Source organism: Lytechinus pictus, chromosome 12 (genome assembly GCF_037042905.1).
Source record: "Lytechinus pictus isolate F3 Inbred chromosome 12, Lp3.0, whole genome shotgun sequence".
Classification (NCBI taxonomy): Eukaryota; Metazoa; Echinodermata; class Echinoidea; order Temnopleuroida; family Toxopneustidae; genus Lytechinus; species Lytechinus pictus.
Genome location: NC_087256.1, coordinates 13,404,902 through 13,422,509, shown reverse-complemented (window position 1 = coordinate 13,422,509; position 17,608 = coordinate 13,404,902). Strand labels below are relative to the sequence as shown.

The following is a 17,608-nucleotide window of genomic DNA, read 5'->3' as shown; positions in this document are numbered from 1 at the left end:
GGGGGTTGGTGTTGGTGGATGGGAAAATTTCACGTAGATCGTCAACACCAGCTGTAATGCTCAGTTCAGCAGACATTCAACACCTGCGCTCAACACAAACTGCCGGAAATATGTCATATTTTTCAGAGGTCAATCGCAACACCAGCATGATTTCAAGTACGATGTTGTGGTTGGTGTTGTCACAACACCAACACCAGATTTCAACACCGTACTTGAAATCACTCAGTCAGTACGAACAAAAATGCCAAGTCCTGATTTAACATCTACATGTACCTGAGATCTGGAATTAATAACATTTATTACATGATATGAAAGGATACAGAAAGGAAATTTCTCATTTCTACTCCTATGCAGTTAGAAATACTTCAAACAATGTAACTTGGAATTAAATTGCCTCCCTGCCTGTCTCCTTAACATGTTTCATGTTCTCCACATGACATCAATGCTAGCCAGGAATGTTAGAATGTAAGCTCTTGATGGATGGATACCTGACAAAGTTCACACCTTTCAGGTCATTGCCAAGGAACTTGCCTCAAGCCTGCCATTCTGCAAGTTCATCTCTTCAGTCCGTCTCTATCATTAAACTCAACTCCAGAAGAGTTAAAATCAAATGCTAACGCATGTGTTCCGTTTGACGTTTTTTGGAATTGCATTTAATTTTAAATGTAAATCTTTTGTTTTTCCTTTAATAGAGAATACAACTTTTAGAAAGTCACACTCTAAAAATAAATTCATAAATAAAGCAAAATCACGATAATCATGGAAAATGCCAGTGTCAATATATGTTGAAGTAGCTACTGAGTGCATAGCCTACACTAAAAGCAATGATATGGCTGTAGTATGCACAACTGATACAATCCATAACATAACAGCAATAATAACTGACATTGTTCATGTTTATTTATAACACATTACACCCCATTTCTTAGTTTGAAATATTTCATGGGGATGGAACATTCCGAATCTCTTTCACCAATCTAAGATAGCCAAAACAAGAGCCAATACTGATAAAGAGCCTGCTGACTCTCACCCATCATCAGAGAACATTGAATTCTATCAAGGATTCCTAGACCCCCCTAGGACCATAAAGACAGGTGCATGTCTTCTACATCATTCTCCTCCGACCATCTTATTATCATCATGTCACGCAGCTTCATGTGTTTCTAATTGCATCATGAAGTCAGGATGAGTACCAGGACTGTGTTCATTCCACAGATTCTTAACCCCAAAACATGGTTTCCAAAGACGTTTTTTTTTTAATAGTGAACACCATGGTTTGAATAGTCTTTAAGAATCGAATATGAAAGATGAAGAAGTTGTATTTCTGCAGAATGATGGTCATTCAAAATCGCTTCAACACCACAATCATAATCCTTGACATTATCTCTGTGGTCTGCTTCAGGCATACAATTCAAGTTGACAATGGGCCTTTTCACACGAGAATCTTGAATCATCATTGTAATGATTCGTCTTTAGAATCATTGTACCATTCACACGTTCACTCGAAAACTGTGATTTGAATTCGAATTCCTGAGCGAAGGCGGTATTGTGTCCTTGGTGACTTGTCAATCAAACGCAATCAGAGCACTGCATCGCAAAAAAGAAACTTTGATGAGTGCATGACAATTGTATTATCTACAGAAGTGCTTGAAATGTCACGTAAGCTCCGCCCCTCAAAAGATGTTTTGGAGGTCAACCCTTTCAGACGTAAAATTCCTACCATAATATGAGTGAAACTTAACTGGAATTTACCTCCGGAGTAGAATACGAATTTGTGATTCTAGTTTGGTTTCAAACGTTATAAAAATTTTTCATTATAATTATTTTTCACTGGAGTCATCATTCAAATTACGATTTTGGTACCGTGTGAAAGGGCGGAATGACACGCTGGTGAATTTTTTTTGGGGGGATTGAGAGTAGGTTGGTTTGAAAAATAAAAGGGAGAATCAATGCTGATGAAACAATGATTGAAAGCAATGCCACAGTAAACACAATATCTTGAACGCAGTCTAAGGCAACATTCATACCTGATCCCATTCAATGTGACACATGGATATCTAATAAAGGTACATGTATGTCAACATTGTTAAGAGCAGTGTTTAATCGTGAACAGGGGCATGTTTTGTAGACACTCAAAGAACGAAAAAAGCCCCAGTTTTTCAAGCAAGTTGATTGCAGTATACCGTTGACAAAATAGGACAAAAATCTTATGTACATGCCTTTTAAATTCAGCACCCAAGTTAGTTTGTAGCACTGGTTTCTACACTTAAAACATCAAATATATCTAGACGTGAACATGTACATGTCTCTAAAAAAGCCATAAGCACTCTAGTCTATATAAGATACAAAATAAAAAAGACCAACCCCTCAAAAAAATGGTAACATTGTTATTGTCAGCATATTATCATTACATTTCTCGTAAATTTCTAATATTTTAAATGGTGAAATAGTAAGTTAAAGTGATTGGTTAACATTGGTTTGACTTTTAAAAAGTCTGAGCTAGAAGGTCGCACTTGTCACCTGTGTCTGTGATATGTTACAAAAATGAAGCCCAGAAAAAATTGCATTCGAAAATAATTATTTAGTGCTTCAAAAATTGAAATATAAAGTGACCGAAAACACCATCTTAATTTCATCCCATACACTTATGTGTACTATTTAGGCGTCTATATGACGCCCTATTTACAAAATCGGGGTTTGCCTTGTAGTTTTAGCTTTTCATTCTCAATAATGGTTGTTTTCAGGGTTTATTAGTTCTAATACATGCACTTGTACACATGTTTCATCTTGGTTTGAGAATTTTTTAAATCGGCTGCTCACAAAGTTAAACAATACCTTTAAGTTCAGTTTTTATCATTTTACTCATTAAATTTACATTCTTTATTGATAACATGTTACCCAACAAATTCAACACAGTGATGTGAAATACCAAGCAAGCAGGATGCGATTTCAAAGAATGAACAACAGATGGCAGTATTACAATGTCACATCAGAATCAACACTGCATACAAGTGAAACAGGTCATGGTTTCATTTCATCTTGAGTTGGTGTAGAAATAAAATTTTGACAGAAAATGGTTGGAAGCAATGCTAAAGTGTTTATCATATGCCAGAATGCTTATTTACATGTAGAACAACAAAGTTCAATTTAAATAATTCAGGTTGACTAGAAATTACATTTCATTAGGTACCACATGTTTTTTTCTGGTGTAGCTAACACGGGAAATAATATGTGGGACCACATTATAAACGGACAAGCATTCAATAATTTTTCTGATCCTCATTTGCTCATTACTCTGTAATTATACATTTTCTTGAAATATTGTTTGGCATATATCGTTTATTTCTTTATAATTTTGTGTAAGTTTTGTTCACTATTGTGAACATTTTATTTTATTATTGATGGATCACGGAAAACTAGAGAAATTTGAACAAGCAAAAAACTAGACAAACATGCATCATCAAATCGGATGGAAACTTTACAAATGTATGGCATTTTAAATGTTCTCCACTTGTTTTTTTTTCATGCAATGAGCACATTGATATCTTCCTACTTTTCTTTTGTATTTCATTATTACATTACTTATACCTCAGATTTTGAACCAAATATAAAAATGAAAGTGATTTTCCCCCTAAAATCATAAAAATAGAGAAGACTGTGGAATAGAAAATTCATCTAGAGAATATATAAATTCTACAGCACCCTAAACCAAGAAATGTATAACTCATGCACTTCAAATGTGAAATGATGCACTTACATACGTGTACATGTACACACAATTATGAGTTCAAATAATTTAGATGTAATTTAGCAAAATTGAATCTCACCTATTAAACAACACATTAAAACCACGTGTGAGTATGAGATAGTTTTCCTCGATTGAAATGTGAGCAATAAGAAAGAGGAAATAAGCTTTGCCAAGGAAGCACCACACCTGGAAAATAAATTCTCAGACTAAACACCAACTCGATTCTGGCTACATTATGCACATACCGTAAGCTACGTGCAGTCTAAATGAATATTTTTCTTCTTTCTCCTTTCCAGAACATGCATAAAAACACTCAACAATGAAAGATACAATATATGGAGATACCATCTGGACATAATCAAAGCGGAAATCAACACTATAAAGGAAGTATCATGAAGATCTACTTTCATGTGAGTATGCTATCCCAGAAATCCCAGATGCGCTACAGGGAGAGCCTCCGAGCCCCAGGTTGAGGGGGGGGGGGGATACCCCTTAATGAGTGTTGAATGCAAGGATGGAAATCCTACATGTAGGCCAAGGCTAGGGTCAGGATGTACAAGGCAAGGACTAATTTCTGCACAGGCGAACCAACATAGGACCCGGGGGGGGGGGGGGGGGGGGGGGGGAGGCATGCGCGACCATGGGGTCTCGAAAAGCACCCGAAACAAGTATTTTCCATATTCTAAAAATGCACCCCTTAACAAGTATTGACATGTAAAACCCTATCCTTAACAAGTATTGGAAACAAAGCAATATTCTTGGCAAGTATTCCCTGAATTGAACCCCTATAACAAGTACGATATTCTAATTGTTATATGTCACAGATGTCGGTTTTACCATTACCTACATCAGTGGATTTAGTACGGCCACACCTCGCGCAAATCGGAACACTGCGTAGTGTTGACTGTTGAGGCATAAAGTACATCCTTTATAAATCATTTGTCTTTTTTTTTACCCTCGCAAATTTGACCCTAAACGCGTAGCTTTCCTAGTGAAATAGATACCTTTTTTCATTTATACTTCAGTGTTTTTGACACCCTTATTTTACGTTACGTATGTAACATGCCCTATCTTGAAAAAGACATCCTTTTTACATGTTTTTTGGTCGCGCATGGTATCCAATCGTCAATGTAAATGGTCCCCCGGGCATAGGACCAAAAATGCTGCTAGGAAATAATGAACAGTCAAACCTGTGTATAGAAGCAACCAAAGGGAAACGGCAAAAATGGCCACTACATACAGGTGGCTACTATAGACCCCTTAGCGGCCATCTTGGATTTACCATGTATTGTAGATAATGAACTGGATACAGTTTGTGCTTTCAATGAGTTGATTTTTTTTCATATAATATTGCATGCATGTATCTATTTCAATCAAGGAATAGCTATAGAACTACTGACGGAGTCAAAAGTTATCGTGAAACTGATTTTTAGTGGCCACTATGGAGAGTGGGATATTGACCGAGGTACATAAAATGAGTGGAAAATGGCCACAATAGACAGGGTCTACAACACATGAATTTCCTGCCGTGGGATTTCAAGTGGCCACTTTAAGCAGGTGGCCATTGACCAGTTTGACTGTTAATGACAAAGCCACAGATATTATTGTTGAAAAGGTGCCTTGATGATTAACCATGTAATAAAGCATAAACTTGGTTTTGAACCAGTCACCTTATTATCACTGCTCTACCAAATGAGCTACACATATTATGCCTCCTACTTTTCCTTCTCTTCATTACCATCAACATCTTTACCATCATTATCCTCATCACCCTCATCATCACCATCTTAATCATCACCACCACCATTATCTTTGCCATCATAATCACCGTCATCATCTTCATAACCATTGTCACTTACTGTTGTTTCATCTTCCATACAGATAGGACATGTTATAACTCTTTTCTTTGGTGATGTTTGTCGCCCTCTCCCGGGACCTGTGGCTGTACTGTTTGACGTCTCATCCCTGAAGAAAAAAAAGGTGAAAAATCAGTGGTATCATTGATAAGATCAGGACTATACCTTAAAAGCCAAGTAAGATAACATTATCTAAAGCTGAAGTAATTGTTCTAAAAGCTAATCAGAACCAATTAAAAAAAGTTCTGATGCATGTATATAAATACCGAGTATGTCTTTGCTCTTCTCGGGTCTACTCCTCCATCCTCTCAATCTTCCTTCTCCTCCTCCGTCATTCCTTCTTCTTCATTCCCACCCTCCTCCTTCTCATCTTTTTTTCTCTTCTTCTTGCTCCTCATTTTTCATTCCCATCTCTTTCACAAAGATACAAATGCTGGAAGTTGGAATGCAAATCTCTTTTGAGACGTTAAATATTCTTCACAAGATAAGACCATGAGCACTAACCTGGCTGTTCTGTAGGTCTCCCCGATGTCGATCTCTGGTAGAACCATGACATCGTTCTCCTCATCGCTGTCATCGCTGAGGATAGGTATGATGTTACCACGTTGAGAGTTTCTCATCAGTCTCCCTCTCCTAGTCCGCCTCACTCTCCTTGGCGCTGCAAAGGCATTCATTCACAAGCCATTAGATCATTAGACAAAAACACTAACATACAAAAAACAATGATTGCACAATTCTACTATGTCATCATACTATATATGAACAGAAACCCATCTCATAAAGAATTTTTTCTCTTTAATCCTCATAATAGAGACTTTATTTGTTCATATATTCATATCCACTATCGTTTACAAAAAATATGTAAAACATGATATAAAACATGAACTAAAAAGGGATGATATCAAAGACATTCAATGAACAGTAAAATCATTGGTTGATTGGCTGAGAAACATTTTAACTATGTTCATTTCTGATATAAAAACTTGTCTTACGTAACAAACTTCTCAAAATATTGGTCTGATTCTGCTAACTGCAATTCATAACACATTTGGACAAGGGTAAACTGACAATATCCCCCAGATGCTAAAATCTATTGGTTTGATTGCTGCCATAATGACTGCACACACCAGTATCAGTTGTGGGGGGGAGGGATTGGATTGAATATCATTCAGCATAAAATATATGTGTTGTAATGTGTTGAAATCATGTCATTAGTGGGCTGCAAGTAATGAGTACACTTCATAAACAAAGCAAAAAAAATGTAATCCATTGATATCCTGACACTAGAAATAACCCCTCTAACTTTCGAAAAGTATACATGCTCACTCATGCATGATATGACGGATGAAGCAGATTTCCAAGAAGTTACTCTGTGAGTGTGGGGATTCACTTATTATTTTGCTCAAATATTATTTATTATTATTATTGACACTGTATGCCAGTATTCTGAACAAATCGGTTAAATATCATGGGGAGCTGTGTACAAAACTTTTTTTGACACTGTATGCTTCTTGTGAGTTACAAAGATCTTCACAATGTTCTAATGGTGAAGTCAGCTAATGTATTTTTCTTCTTTTTTTTGGTTAAAAAATAAGTGAACGATTTGTTGCCAATAATGCCTAAAACATTTCAATTTATTTCAATGTATGATAAAAGACCAAAGGCAATCAAATGCTAGGGATCTACACCCAGACTTCATGTCAGCCGCATTAGACCACTCAGCAATGGCACCACTATTGTACCTACATGTATCACTTCAGAATGGTTTGTAATGATTTGACTGCAAAATTTGATGATAAATTGAATCTGTTTCTCTAATTATAGAAATCTGTGTCACATTTGATTATAATATACCCATATTTAAATCACAACTTAAAACCAAGTTTGCGTTAAACCAGAGTTTATAATAAGTGTATCTTTACTATAGGGTGGGGGGGATTTTGCTGTTTTTTTGATGATTTTCAATATTACAGAATATGCCCCTATCTATAAAAATAAACAATGGTAGGGATACCTCTGTCGACTGCATGTGTTTCAACCGTAAGATCAACAATATCATCCTGAGATGAATGTCTGAGTGGACGATTTCTTGTGGTTTCTGTCTCATCTGTTAAGTCCACGATACACAATGACAAATCAATGGGTTCTGTGTGAAAAGAAAACAAATATTTACATCTAAGGATTAATGCGTATGTTTGGTGAAATCGAATTAGGACATTGTCTTTTTTTTCCATTCCTGAACTATTTGTACTTTAAATTCTCCAAAAAAAATTTATAGCATGTACTTGATAAGTTTTAAAGTACACATTCTATAAATTACAAAATCATATTATAGGGCAGCACAGAATATGAATGGTAATTAATCAACTCAGTGGTGTGAGGATGGCATTATCAATACACTAATTTGCATACGGCTGAAAATGTAAAAATGCACAAAAATGTTATTACTGAGCCATTTCTTTTTCAATTATTACGCAATTTTCATTAAATATTTTGTTCAATTTTAATTCTACTCTTTAAAAATGAACATGACATTCATTGGATTATTCCTTAAGATCTTGCATATTATTTTTCATACCTTCTTCACGGATTGGTGGTGTGACAGCCTGCGGCGGTATGTCCACTATCTCAACTGAGCTAGAACTTGTTCTACCACTTAACCTTGATGTCCGTAATCTTGAGCGAGGGGGCTGTTCATCTTCATCATGGCTAGTGCTTGCACCCTGACGGGAGGAGTGTCTCCGTTTTCGTGAAAGGGCTTGAGTCTAAGATAAAGAGAGATGGAGAGAAATGTTTTAAAAACAATACCACATATTATACAGGTTGGTGCGAGGCTGCGAGCACCCATGGTAACACACAGTGATGGCGACAAAGCTTGTTGCGGGATAAGCTGTCTAGTGATTTTATTTTTGTTCTCTTTTTAATTATGAACTCTTTTTTAGTGAAATTAGTTGTGTATTGCAGTGTTTATAATTCATATCTAATTTATTTATATCCAAGATAAAAGTTTTGAATAAATATACATCTATTGCCAACTTGTCAACTTATCACTAGTGCTGTAGCTTGTTAGCTTCAACTCGGTCCAAACCCGGCTCGTAAATTTTATGAAAATAAAAAATAAACTCGAAATAGCCCAGTGACCCAGACCAGCTGAAACTGATTTATGTATTTGTATATAAAAATACAATGCTTTAAACACCTTTGACTCTACATCTGTGACCAATACCAGCTTCTGACCTTGTTCTCAAAAGAGGATACAAACCCTGATGATGTTTTATTCACTGTTTATATTATCCAGTATAAATGTGGAGGGGATCAATGATCGAGGTGGTCTACATGTAGTTCCGGGGCCCGTTTCTCAACACATGGACAAGTTAGTCATATCTTTACAGGGAAAAAATTAAAAAAAAAATTTCGGGGGCTCCATTTTAAATTTTTTGTCAAATTTCGGGGGCTCCATTTTTACCTTTCGGGGGCTCCTTTTTGCATTTCGGGGGCTCTTTTTTAATGCTACTTTTTTGTATTTTGAGGATTACCTGTTCACTTATTAATTATTACTTTTTGTTTAATATTGTATGATTTTTTAAGTTATTTTTTTCATGCTTAGAATCTTGGGTGTGTGTGTGTGTGTGGGTGTGACTGTGAGTTGGACTTGGATATAAATGAATTCAATATGTAATTTCTTCTCAGTCTATTCCCTGTACTCGGCCATATACAGTGTACATGTAATAAAGGCCCACATTATCACATACCCTAACTTTTCGTGAAGTTCTTTGAAAACGCAGATCTCCATGAAAATTGCATTTCTCTATGAGGGAGTCTAAATTTGGTGAGAATGTATTCATTAAGAACTTAAATACACATGACAATGAAGAAATCATCAAACTTTATTGGCAGTTTTGAATAATATACCCGAAATGTAAACTCTGTCTGAAACAGAAAATCACCATCATTGAGGCCTTTACTGAGCGAATTGTCCCCCAGAGCTCTGGCAGAGAGACAGAGCTCAGACTGCCTAGCTAATACAAGCGCCAATGCGTGCGCCTGCCGCCGGCCTTGTAAAATAGATGGAGCTTTGTTTGATGATTTATTGTCTGATATTTACCACATCCCCGAGAAAAATAAAACAATTGATTTTTAAGTTATAATTAATAAATAAGGTAAGTTATTTTGGATGTTAATAGGCCGTTTTGAAAAGCAAAGCCAAATGACAACTCACCAATGATAGGTTACTACACTCGAATTATTTTATCACAGAATTGTGATAACTGTAGGGGAAACATGTGCATTAGAAATTGCACATGGTGGTAGTCATAATGGACCCCTATACATGCAACTGTTTCCCGACCGTCGCGTTCATTTTTTTTTTCCATACCTGGTACCATGTGTGTGAAAATACATGGTACAGAAAAAAAGACGCAACTTCGGAATTTGAAACTGCGCTCCTCGCTATTTTCAAGGCTTATTCATGATTTTGAGTGTGGATTTTTGATGATTTTTAAATGGTAAGTGGAGCTCGAGCATATGGCGCTAGTGGGTCGTTGAGTTGTTATCACTCGGCAATAATTTCGGGGGCGACATTCAGATTTTATGTCGCCCCCGAAAGCATGATTTTGGGTGATTTCGAGGGCGACTTTAGGCATTTCCGGGGCGAATTCGCCCGCCGCCCCCGTGTATTTTTTTCACTGTATCTTTATCCACCAACTACGGAGTTAGTTCCAATCTTACTAAACCTGTTTCTTGAAAGGCTTCCTAACTAGAATACCTTGATATCGATACTATCGGTAAAAAGAGCAGACGAGACGTAGCCTTAGTCACAAAATAGCATAATTTTCAGAAAGAAAAATTATGACAAAATTGCAAATATTATGATAAATTGGGAAATAAATCTTTTCAAAATAATAGCACAGGTGAATTATGCATCATACATACTTAGACCATGAAGACTGGAGCATTCAATTGCATAGAAAATTGAATTATGAATAATTCATTTCATGACTAAAAAATCACTTGTGGACGTTGAGATGGGTACCCCCTGTAGACCCAATTAAAAAGTTTACGAAAGTAAACCATAACGGTTTTCTTTGTAAAATGATGATAATTATACGGACTTTTACGATTCCAAACATCATCAAAATATAGTTTAACAAAACATTTTAAATCATTGATACCGAAAGATACGATATTGGACAAATTATATGCATAAATTAGAGATAGAATTCATCCAACTGTTAATAGGGGTCTGAAAATAACAAATACGAGTTCAGTTATGGATGGCCTGACGTGGTAGAATCTTTATCGATTAAATCATTTTACTATTTCAAAATGAATGGTTTTTGGGTGTTTACCAACAATTTTTTATAGTTTCTTTGTATTACAATTATCATTGAATGCATTAACCCACTTGTTTTGTGATGTAATTTCAACCACTATGATTGATTACGTAAGATTATAATTTTAAAATTTCTAGGCACTTTCGCATGTCATAGTCTACCCACGTGATGCCACTACGTCATTAAGAAAGAAGTTAAGACAGGTTCGGAGGTGTCATAAATATTTAGTGAGGTTGTTGTACCCGATCTTGGTAAAGGGGGCTTCGTGAAACGGTTAGCGGACAAGTAGCTCACTATCTCCGATTTAGTCAAGAAGTTAGACTTATGACGGTGTTGAGAAACGGGCCCCTGGACGTTAGTACTTTGGAAAACTCATACACCAATACATGAGTCCTCTCATCTCTCCTTTCACCTTTTTATAAAAATTATTACATCAAAATACCATGGTGTCGCCCATATTTACAAAAAATATAATGAAATGCTATTTTGGCTCCAACTCAATAGACTCCGGTAGTAACCTATAACGTATACGTTGTTATTAAGTCTTAAGATAGGCATTTCAAAAGCAGTGCGAGAACGGAACAATTTGTCACAACAATGGTGTATTCAAAGTGAGTAATAGGCCTACCCCCAGTGGCGTACCTAGGATTTTCCACAGGGGGGGGGGCAAAACCTTCCGCCAAAAAATTTGACAAGCAAAAAAAAAAAAAAAAAAAAAAAAAAGGTCTTCAATAAAAAATAAAGGATTTTGTACCAGAAAAAAAATTGACAAGCAAAAAAAAAAAAAAAAAAAAAAAAAGTCTTTAAGCTCGTCAGGGGGGGGGGGGCAATAAAGGTCTTCAAGGTCTTCAAGCTCGTCAGGGGGGGGGGCAAAAAGGTCTTTCAAGCTCGTCAGGGGGGCAGGGATACGTCCTTTGCATGGGTTGTTTTTTAGCTAGATATTATGATTTCACAAAGTTCAGTTTATGTAACTGTACCAGATCTAGATCCACGATGATATATCAATACTTTACCTTGGTCTTACAGACTTTCTCACGAAATCAGTGTTTTACTGCAACTACGTTCATTTAGCTTTAACAAGTATTGGAAACAAAACGATACTCTTAGCAAGTATTCCCTGAAATGAACCCCGAAACAAGTAGTACAGAGATATTTTATTGTTATGTCACGCGTCCGTCGGTTTTACCTATAGACACCATTATTTTGGTTTAGTACGGCCCCACCGTCCACACCTCACGCAAATCGGACTCTAAACACGTAGTGTTGGGGCAAAAAGGACATCCTTTATAAAACATTTTGATTTTGTTTTATCATCCCCTCATTTTTTACCCTAAACACGTATATTTTTCCGAGCGAAATAGATACCCTTTTTTCAATATTTTTGTGCTTTTGACACCCTTATCACGTTACGTACGTAACGTGCCCTATCTTGAAAAAGACATCCTTTTTACGTGTTTTTTTGGTCATGCATGGTATCCACTCGTCAATGTAAGTGGCCCCCCCCCCCCCCCTGGGTTTTTTTTATTTTAGAGTAATTTTCGGCAACTCTACTTCTTAAATCTGAAGTAAGCCACTTGGTGCTCTGGAAATATGGTGCAGATCCCGCAAATTTAAGACCGAAATTAGGATTTTCGGTGGGGATTTTTGGTAACAGTCAGTGCCCAAGTGTACACTTATACATGTATTGGTGCTAATGCAGTTTCATACCCGCCTGTATTGCGGTGATGATTACTGTGAGCTGTGTATTGCGGTGATGATTGACCGAGCTGAGAGCTGTGATGTGTTTAGTGGGTGCGCTGGCGTAGGTATATTAGCTTGAGAAATACATGTAGTTAACATGTTCATGATGTTGACCTTAGCTGTCAAGCTGCGATGCATTCAATATTTCATAAAATAATTTTCAAGTGAGTTTGTATCAAAAAGTAATTATGAAAAGAATTCCTCTCAATCCTCTGAATACAAATTCTGTTCAAATTTGATAAACTTCGTCCTATTCAATTTGATGGACAAAATTGTATAAGTTAGAAAGTCCAGTTAATTTAAAATACGAGATACAAACAATAAACATAATACTATTAAATGTCCTAGATCTAAAATTATTCTAGGTCTACATTAAATAATTTAACAATAACAATGAAGAAAAAATAAATAGCAATTAAATAGACAATGTTTAACATTAAATGAATTTGTATTAATTGTAAACGAGCAGGAAAAACTGCAATGCGAAACTATGCGCTGAATCATGAATGAAAAAGAACTGGCTCTCGATCTCGAAAACTGACATTTCAACACTGCTATACTCAGTATAGACCACTCATTCATGTCATTCAATGAACAAGGTTATGATATAGACCAGGCATGTGGATAGTGGACGAACTGGCATTAGACCAATTGGAAATAAACCATCCTGACATGACAAGTGACATATCGTTTCCCTTTCGACTCAAGTCCACCAACCGACATGCCCGCGCTGAGCTGCGCTGCAACGCCGGCGGGCAAGACTAGCTCACGACGTAGACTTCCTCCTGCATGCTGAGCGAGATCTCTGTCCACGGCTCTAACTTCGACTGGCCATTTTTTAAAAAGTATTTGGAGTTGTCCCATGCATTATTCCCGACCTTCCATGTGTATTGTTATTCTCTTATAATCCATAGAACTTACCCTATCCATATTTTTATTTTGAGTTTCCTCAGATTCGGTGCCAGCTGAATTTCCCATTGAAATTACGTGCAGGAATAACGGAGATGCTAGATATAAATATGATACTAGTATATAGTACGGCATTTCTTAACCATGCATCCAGTGGATAGATAGGTGAATGAGGTGAATGCTAAAAAAAGTATGTGCTAAAATTGCTAAAATTTTGTGTGATACTATTCTCTTACAGTCAAAACTTTGGGAGCACCCCCCCCCCTCTATTTCTCCCCTCCCCTCTCTCTATGCCCCTTTCTCCTCCTCTCAGTCATAATGGCTGCTAAAGAGGAATCCAGCCTTGGTCATAAAATGTTGTGTTGGAAAGAAGAAAAATAAATAAAACAGATGATGGTGAAATATTAAGTTTGAAAGAAATCGGACAAGCAACAAGAAAGCTATGGCTGTTTTAAAATTGAGATCCCGAAGACAATGTAGATTTCAAATTGGCATCTGGGTAAGTAAATTATGACAAGGGGCAAGGACAACTTTCCTATGGGCCATGTACATAACTATCAGGAATTTGTATTTTTCTCCTAAGTACCCTTTCCCTGGGCCCCGGGGGCAGTAATCTAAATATGACCCAGGTAGTATGTTTTATGTCCTTATTTAAGAAAAATACAGTTTGAAGTAAAACTTTTGAAAAAATTTGACAATTTAGCCATTTTATGTATTGGAGTACATGGAAGAGTAGTCCTTGCTTTACATCACTATGAAGTTATAATTATATGCGGCCAATTTGAAGTCTCCATGGGTATAGTTATTACCAATATTCATACAACTTAAAATAATCATTACTTTCTTATTGTTTGTCCGATATTGTTCAAACTTTCACATATCAGCTTGCCTAATATTTCTTTTCCCTCTAAAAACAAGTTTTTATTTGGGTTGGATTCCCCTTTAAAGTTTATGATGACGTATCAGTCCCTTTATAGGGTCTTGTTATGATCGAAGTTGTCATATTTGTAATTTTTCCATAATTGCTTTTCAATAAAACAAAATCATTTGATGGTAAGGTCTGATATTCATAATGTGAGACGGGGATCGATTTCTATCAAACTGAAAAAAGTTCGCTTATCACCAGTTTTTTTTGTAATAGGGCATGCCTTATCCGATGCTTTAAAAGTCTGTTTTTTTATTCATATGGCATACCACACGATGTCTGCGCTTCAAAACATAAAGACAAAAAAGAAAACAAAAGGGGAAAAAATAAATAAACGTAACAATTACCGACTTATCGAATTGAGACACATTTTGAAAATATATAAGCTTGAAGAGCTGTTAGTTTAAATTTTAAGGTATCTGGTAGGATTAATTCCTTAAAAGCACCAAGCGCCTTTAGCGGCTGGAGCTAAAGTCGAGGTAATATAAAGTGCGACATTGATCGGAACCTCATGAATTATTATCATGTTACTTTCATGCTGTTGCTGTTGCATGTCTATGGTCTATATTATGTTTGATCCACTTTATATGTTTGTCATTTTGCCTCCGACGAAGATTCTGCTATAGGATCGAAAGCTTAGGCCCCTTTTGACTCTCATGTTACTTTAAAATAGATTTGCAGTTTTCAACTTGCTGTCGGTAATGAACGTGCTGCTAAAAGATCATAATTATAAAGCTATATGTTGATAAACGTATATATAGTATTGCTGTAGAATGTTTAGGTCCATGCAGGGGAGCGCTACAGCCGGGAGCCTTTACGGGGACCCGCTATGATAAAAGAAAAAAGTAAATAATGGGAAGAAATCTAAGGGGAAGGGCATTCAGAAGAATAGATAAATATTTGGGTCGCGTAACTCTATATACAATGCATTATTACCCAAGTTATTTAATTTGGAAGAAAAACTAAAAACACTTTTGTGTTGTCTTCTCCTTTTCCATCAAAATACCATGGTGTCGCCCATATTTACAAAAAATATAATGAAATGCTATTTTGGCTCCAACTCAATAGACTCCGGTAGTAACCTAACGTATACGTTGTTATTAAAGGGGAACCCAGCCTTGGCAATAAAATGTTGTGTTGGGAAGGAGAAAAATAAATTAAACAGATTGGTGAAAGTTTGAAAGAAATCGGACAAGCAATAAGAAAGTTATAGCTGCTTAAAAATTGAGATCACTAGTACTATGTAGATTTCAAATTGGCAACTGGGTTAGTAAATTATGACAAGGGGCAAGGACAACTTTCCCATAGGCCATGTACTTTATTATCTGGGATTTGTGGTTTTCTCCTAAGTACCCATTCCCCTGGGGCAGTAATATAAATATAACCCAGGTAGTATATTGTTATAAGTCCTCATGAAAGAAAAATATAATTTGAAATAAAACTTTTTGGAAAAATGATATTTTAGCCATAATATGTATTGGAGTACATGGAAGAGTAGTCCTTGCCTTACATCACTATGACATCCCATATGCGGCCAATTTGAAGTCTCCATGGGTATAGTGATTACCAATATTTACAACTTTTAAAAATTCATAACTTTCTTGTTGTTTGTCCAATATTGTTCAAACTTTCACCTATCAACTTGTCTGATTTATCTTGGGTTGGATTCCCCTTTAAGTCTTAAGATAGGCATTTCAAAAGCAGTGCGAGAACGGGACAATATTGTCACAACAATGGTGTATTCAAAGTGAGTAATAGGCCTACCCCCAGTGGCGTACCTAGGATTTTCCACAGGGGGGGGGGGGGCAAAACCTTCCGCCAAAAAATTTGACAAGCAAAAAAAAAAAAAAAAAAAGGTCTTCAATCAAAAATAAAGGATTTCGTACCAGAAAAAAGAAGAAGAAAAAAAAAGGTCTTTAAGCTCGTCAGGGGGGGCAATAAAGGTCTTCAAGCTCGTCAGGGGGCAAAAAAGGTCTTTCAAGCTCGTCAGGGGGGGGGGCAGGGATACGTCCTTTGCATGGGTTGTGTCTCGTCAGGGGGGGGGCAGACTGCCCCCCTGCCCCCCCCCCCCCGTAGGTACGCAAGTGCCTTCCCCACACCCTCTCTCTCTTTGACATCCTGTTATCGATTTTGCTTTTACCATTCGCCATTGGTGAACTATAGAGAGCTGTATTAAATCACCAATTTTTGTATTATGAATAATTATTATTTGCCTTTATGAACGGTGTTTTGTTTGATTTACTGAAGTATATTGTAACATTTGCAATGTACCTTCATAAATATTAATCACAAAACCAAAATACAGACCTGAAAACTGGACCTTTGAAGCATGGTTAATTAAAAAAACATGAAGATGATGCATGACATTTCAGTAAAGAAATACATGTAATCGAATATAGAAGTGCCAGCTGAAATTAATGTATTTGATTTACTGTTAGGCCTATAACTGACCTGAAAATGTAACATTTATTCAAGCACCGTTTATTATGGTTCATAAAGCGACCTTATTTTGGCGTCCCTATGTACTTTTCGAAAAATGGTGCCTCCTCCCTGCCAGCTAGGCAAACATAGGTGCCTTAAATGCATGTTGAATTATCTTATTTCATAATCATATGAAAAAAGGCAATTGAAGATCTTTTTTTTAATGATGTGTTCATAAAAAAATATCCATGAATAGGATGTAATACCACTTTCTAAAAAGAATAAATGAAAAGCATAGAATTTTAAGCACTTTGAGTTTCAATGTAGAATTTACTTATCATCAGAGTACTAGAATTATGCGAGCAGGAGCTGTAATTTCTTTACCAGGGGCGGATGTATAGCTTTCTCCAAGGAGGGGGAGGGGGTATTTTCATCCATGTTTTTCCCGATCGAGAGTTAAATGCTGATTTTTTTTTTTGGAGGGTGTAGACCTTACTAAAGACTAATAGGTTTATTAACATCTTAGCTTTATTCATACAAACAAGTTAAGAAAAGTTTGTTTCATAGGTTCAAATAAACTAATGCGAACGCGAAGCGGGAGATAATTATATTCGGGGGTATTTTATGTACTTAAACCTGAAAATTGAACATTCTGAGCTGATTTTGTAAGAATGAG

At 36.3% G+C, this 17,608-nt stretch overlaps 1 protein-coding gene across 2 annotated transcripts; it reads right to left on the bottom strand.

Annotated features, from left to right (window-relative positions):
• Positions 1 to 3,357: 3,357 nt before the first annotated feature.
• On the bottom strand, positions 3,358 to 13,690 carry LOC129272424 (uncharacterized). 2 transcript variants are annotated; one of them, XR_010295345.1, is made up of 6 exons: positions 13,599 to 13,690; positions 8,183 to 8,369; positions 7,619 to 7,750; positions 6,109 to 6,262; positions 4,786 to 5,713; positions 3,358 to 4,704 (listed from the first exon to the last, which is right to left on the bottom strand). XR_010295345.1 is itself a non-coding variant. In XM_054909575.2 (5 exons), exons 1-5 carry the CDS (start codon positions 13,653 to 13,655, stop codon positions 5,536 to 5,538), a joined length of 708 nt encoding a protein of 235 aa, XP_054765550.2. In that variant the 5' UTR covers positions 13,656 to 13,690; the 3' UTR covers positions 3,358 to 5,535. The 2 variants fall into 2 exon arrangements, 1 of the variants encoding a protein (XP_054765550.2); XM_054909575.2 differs by having other exon boundaries at positions 3,358 to 5,713.
• Positions 13,691 to 17,608: the final 3,918 nt, after the last annotated feature.

What these genes read in the sequence shown, in the direction of transcription:
- LOC129272424 (XM_054909575.2), bottom strand. Translation starts at nt 13,655, where the DNA reads ATGGGAAATTCAGCTGGCACCGAATCTGAGGAAACTCAAAATAAAAAT. An exon ending in AAAATAAAAATATGGATAGG is followed by an intron (nt 8,370 to 13,598) that starts GTAAGTTCTATG and finishes TCTTTATCTTAG; the next exon opens with ACTCAAGCCCTTTCACGAAA. An exon ending in GAGACCTACAGAACAGCCAG is followed by an intron (nt 5,714 to 6,108) that starts GTTAGTGCTCAT and finishes TTTTTTCTTCAG; the next exon opens with GGATGAGACGTCAAACAGTA.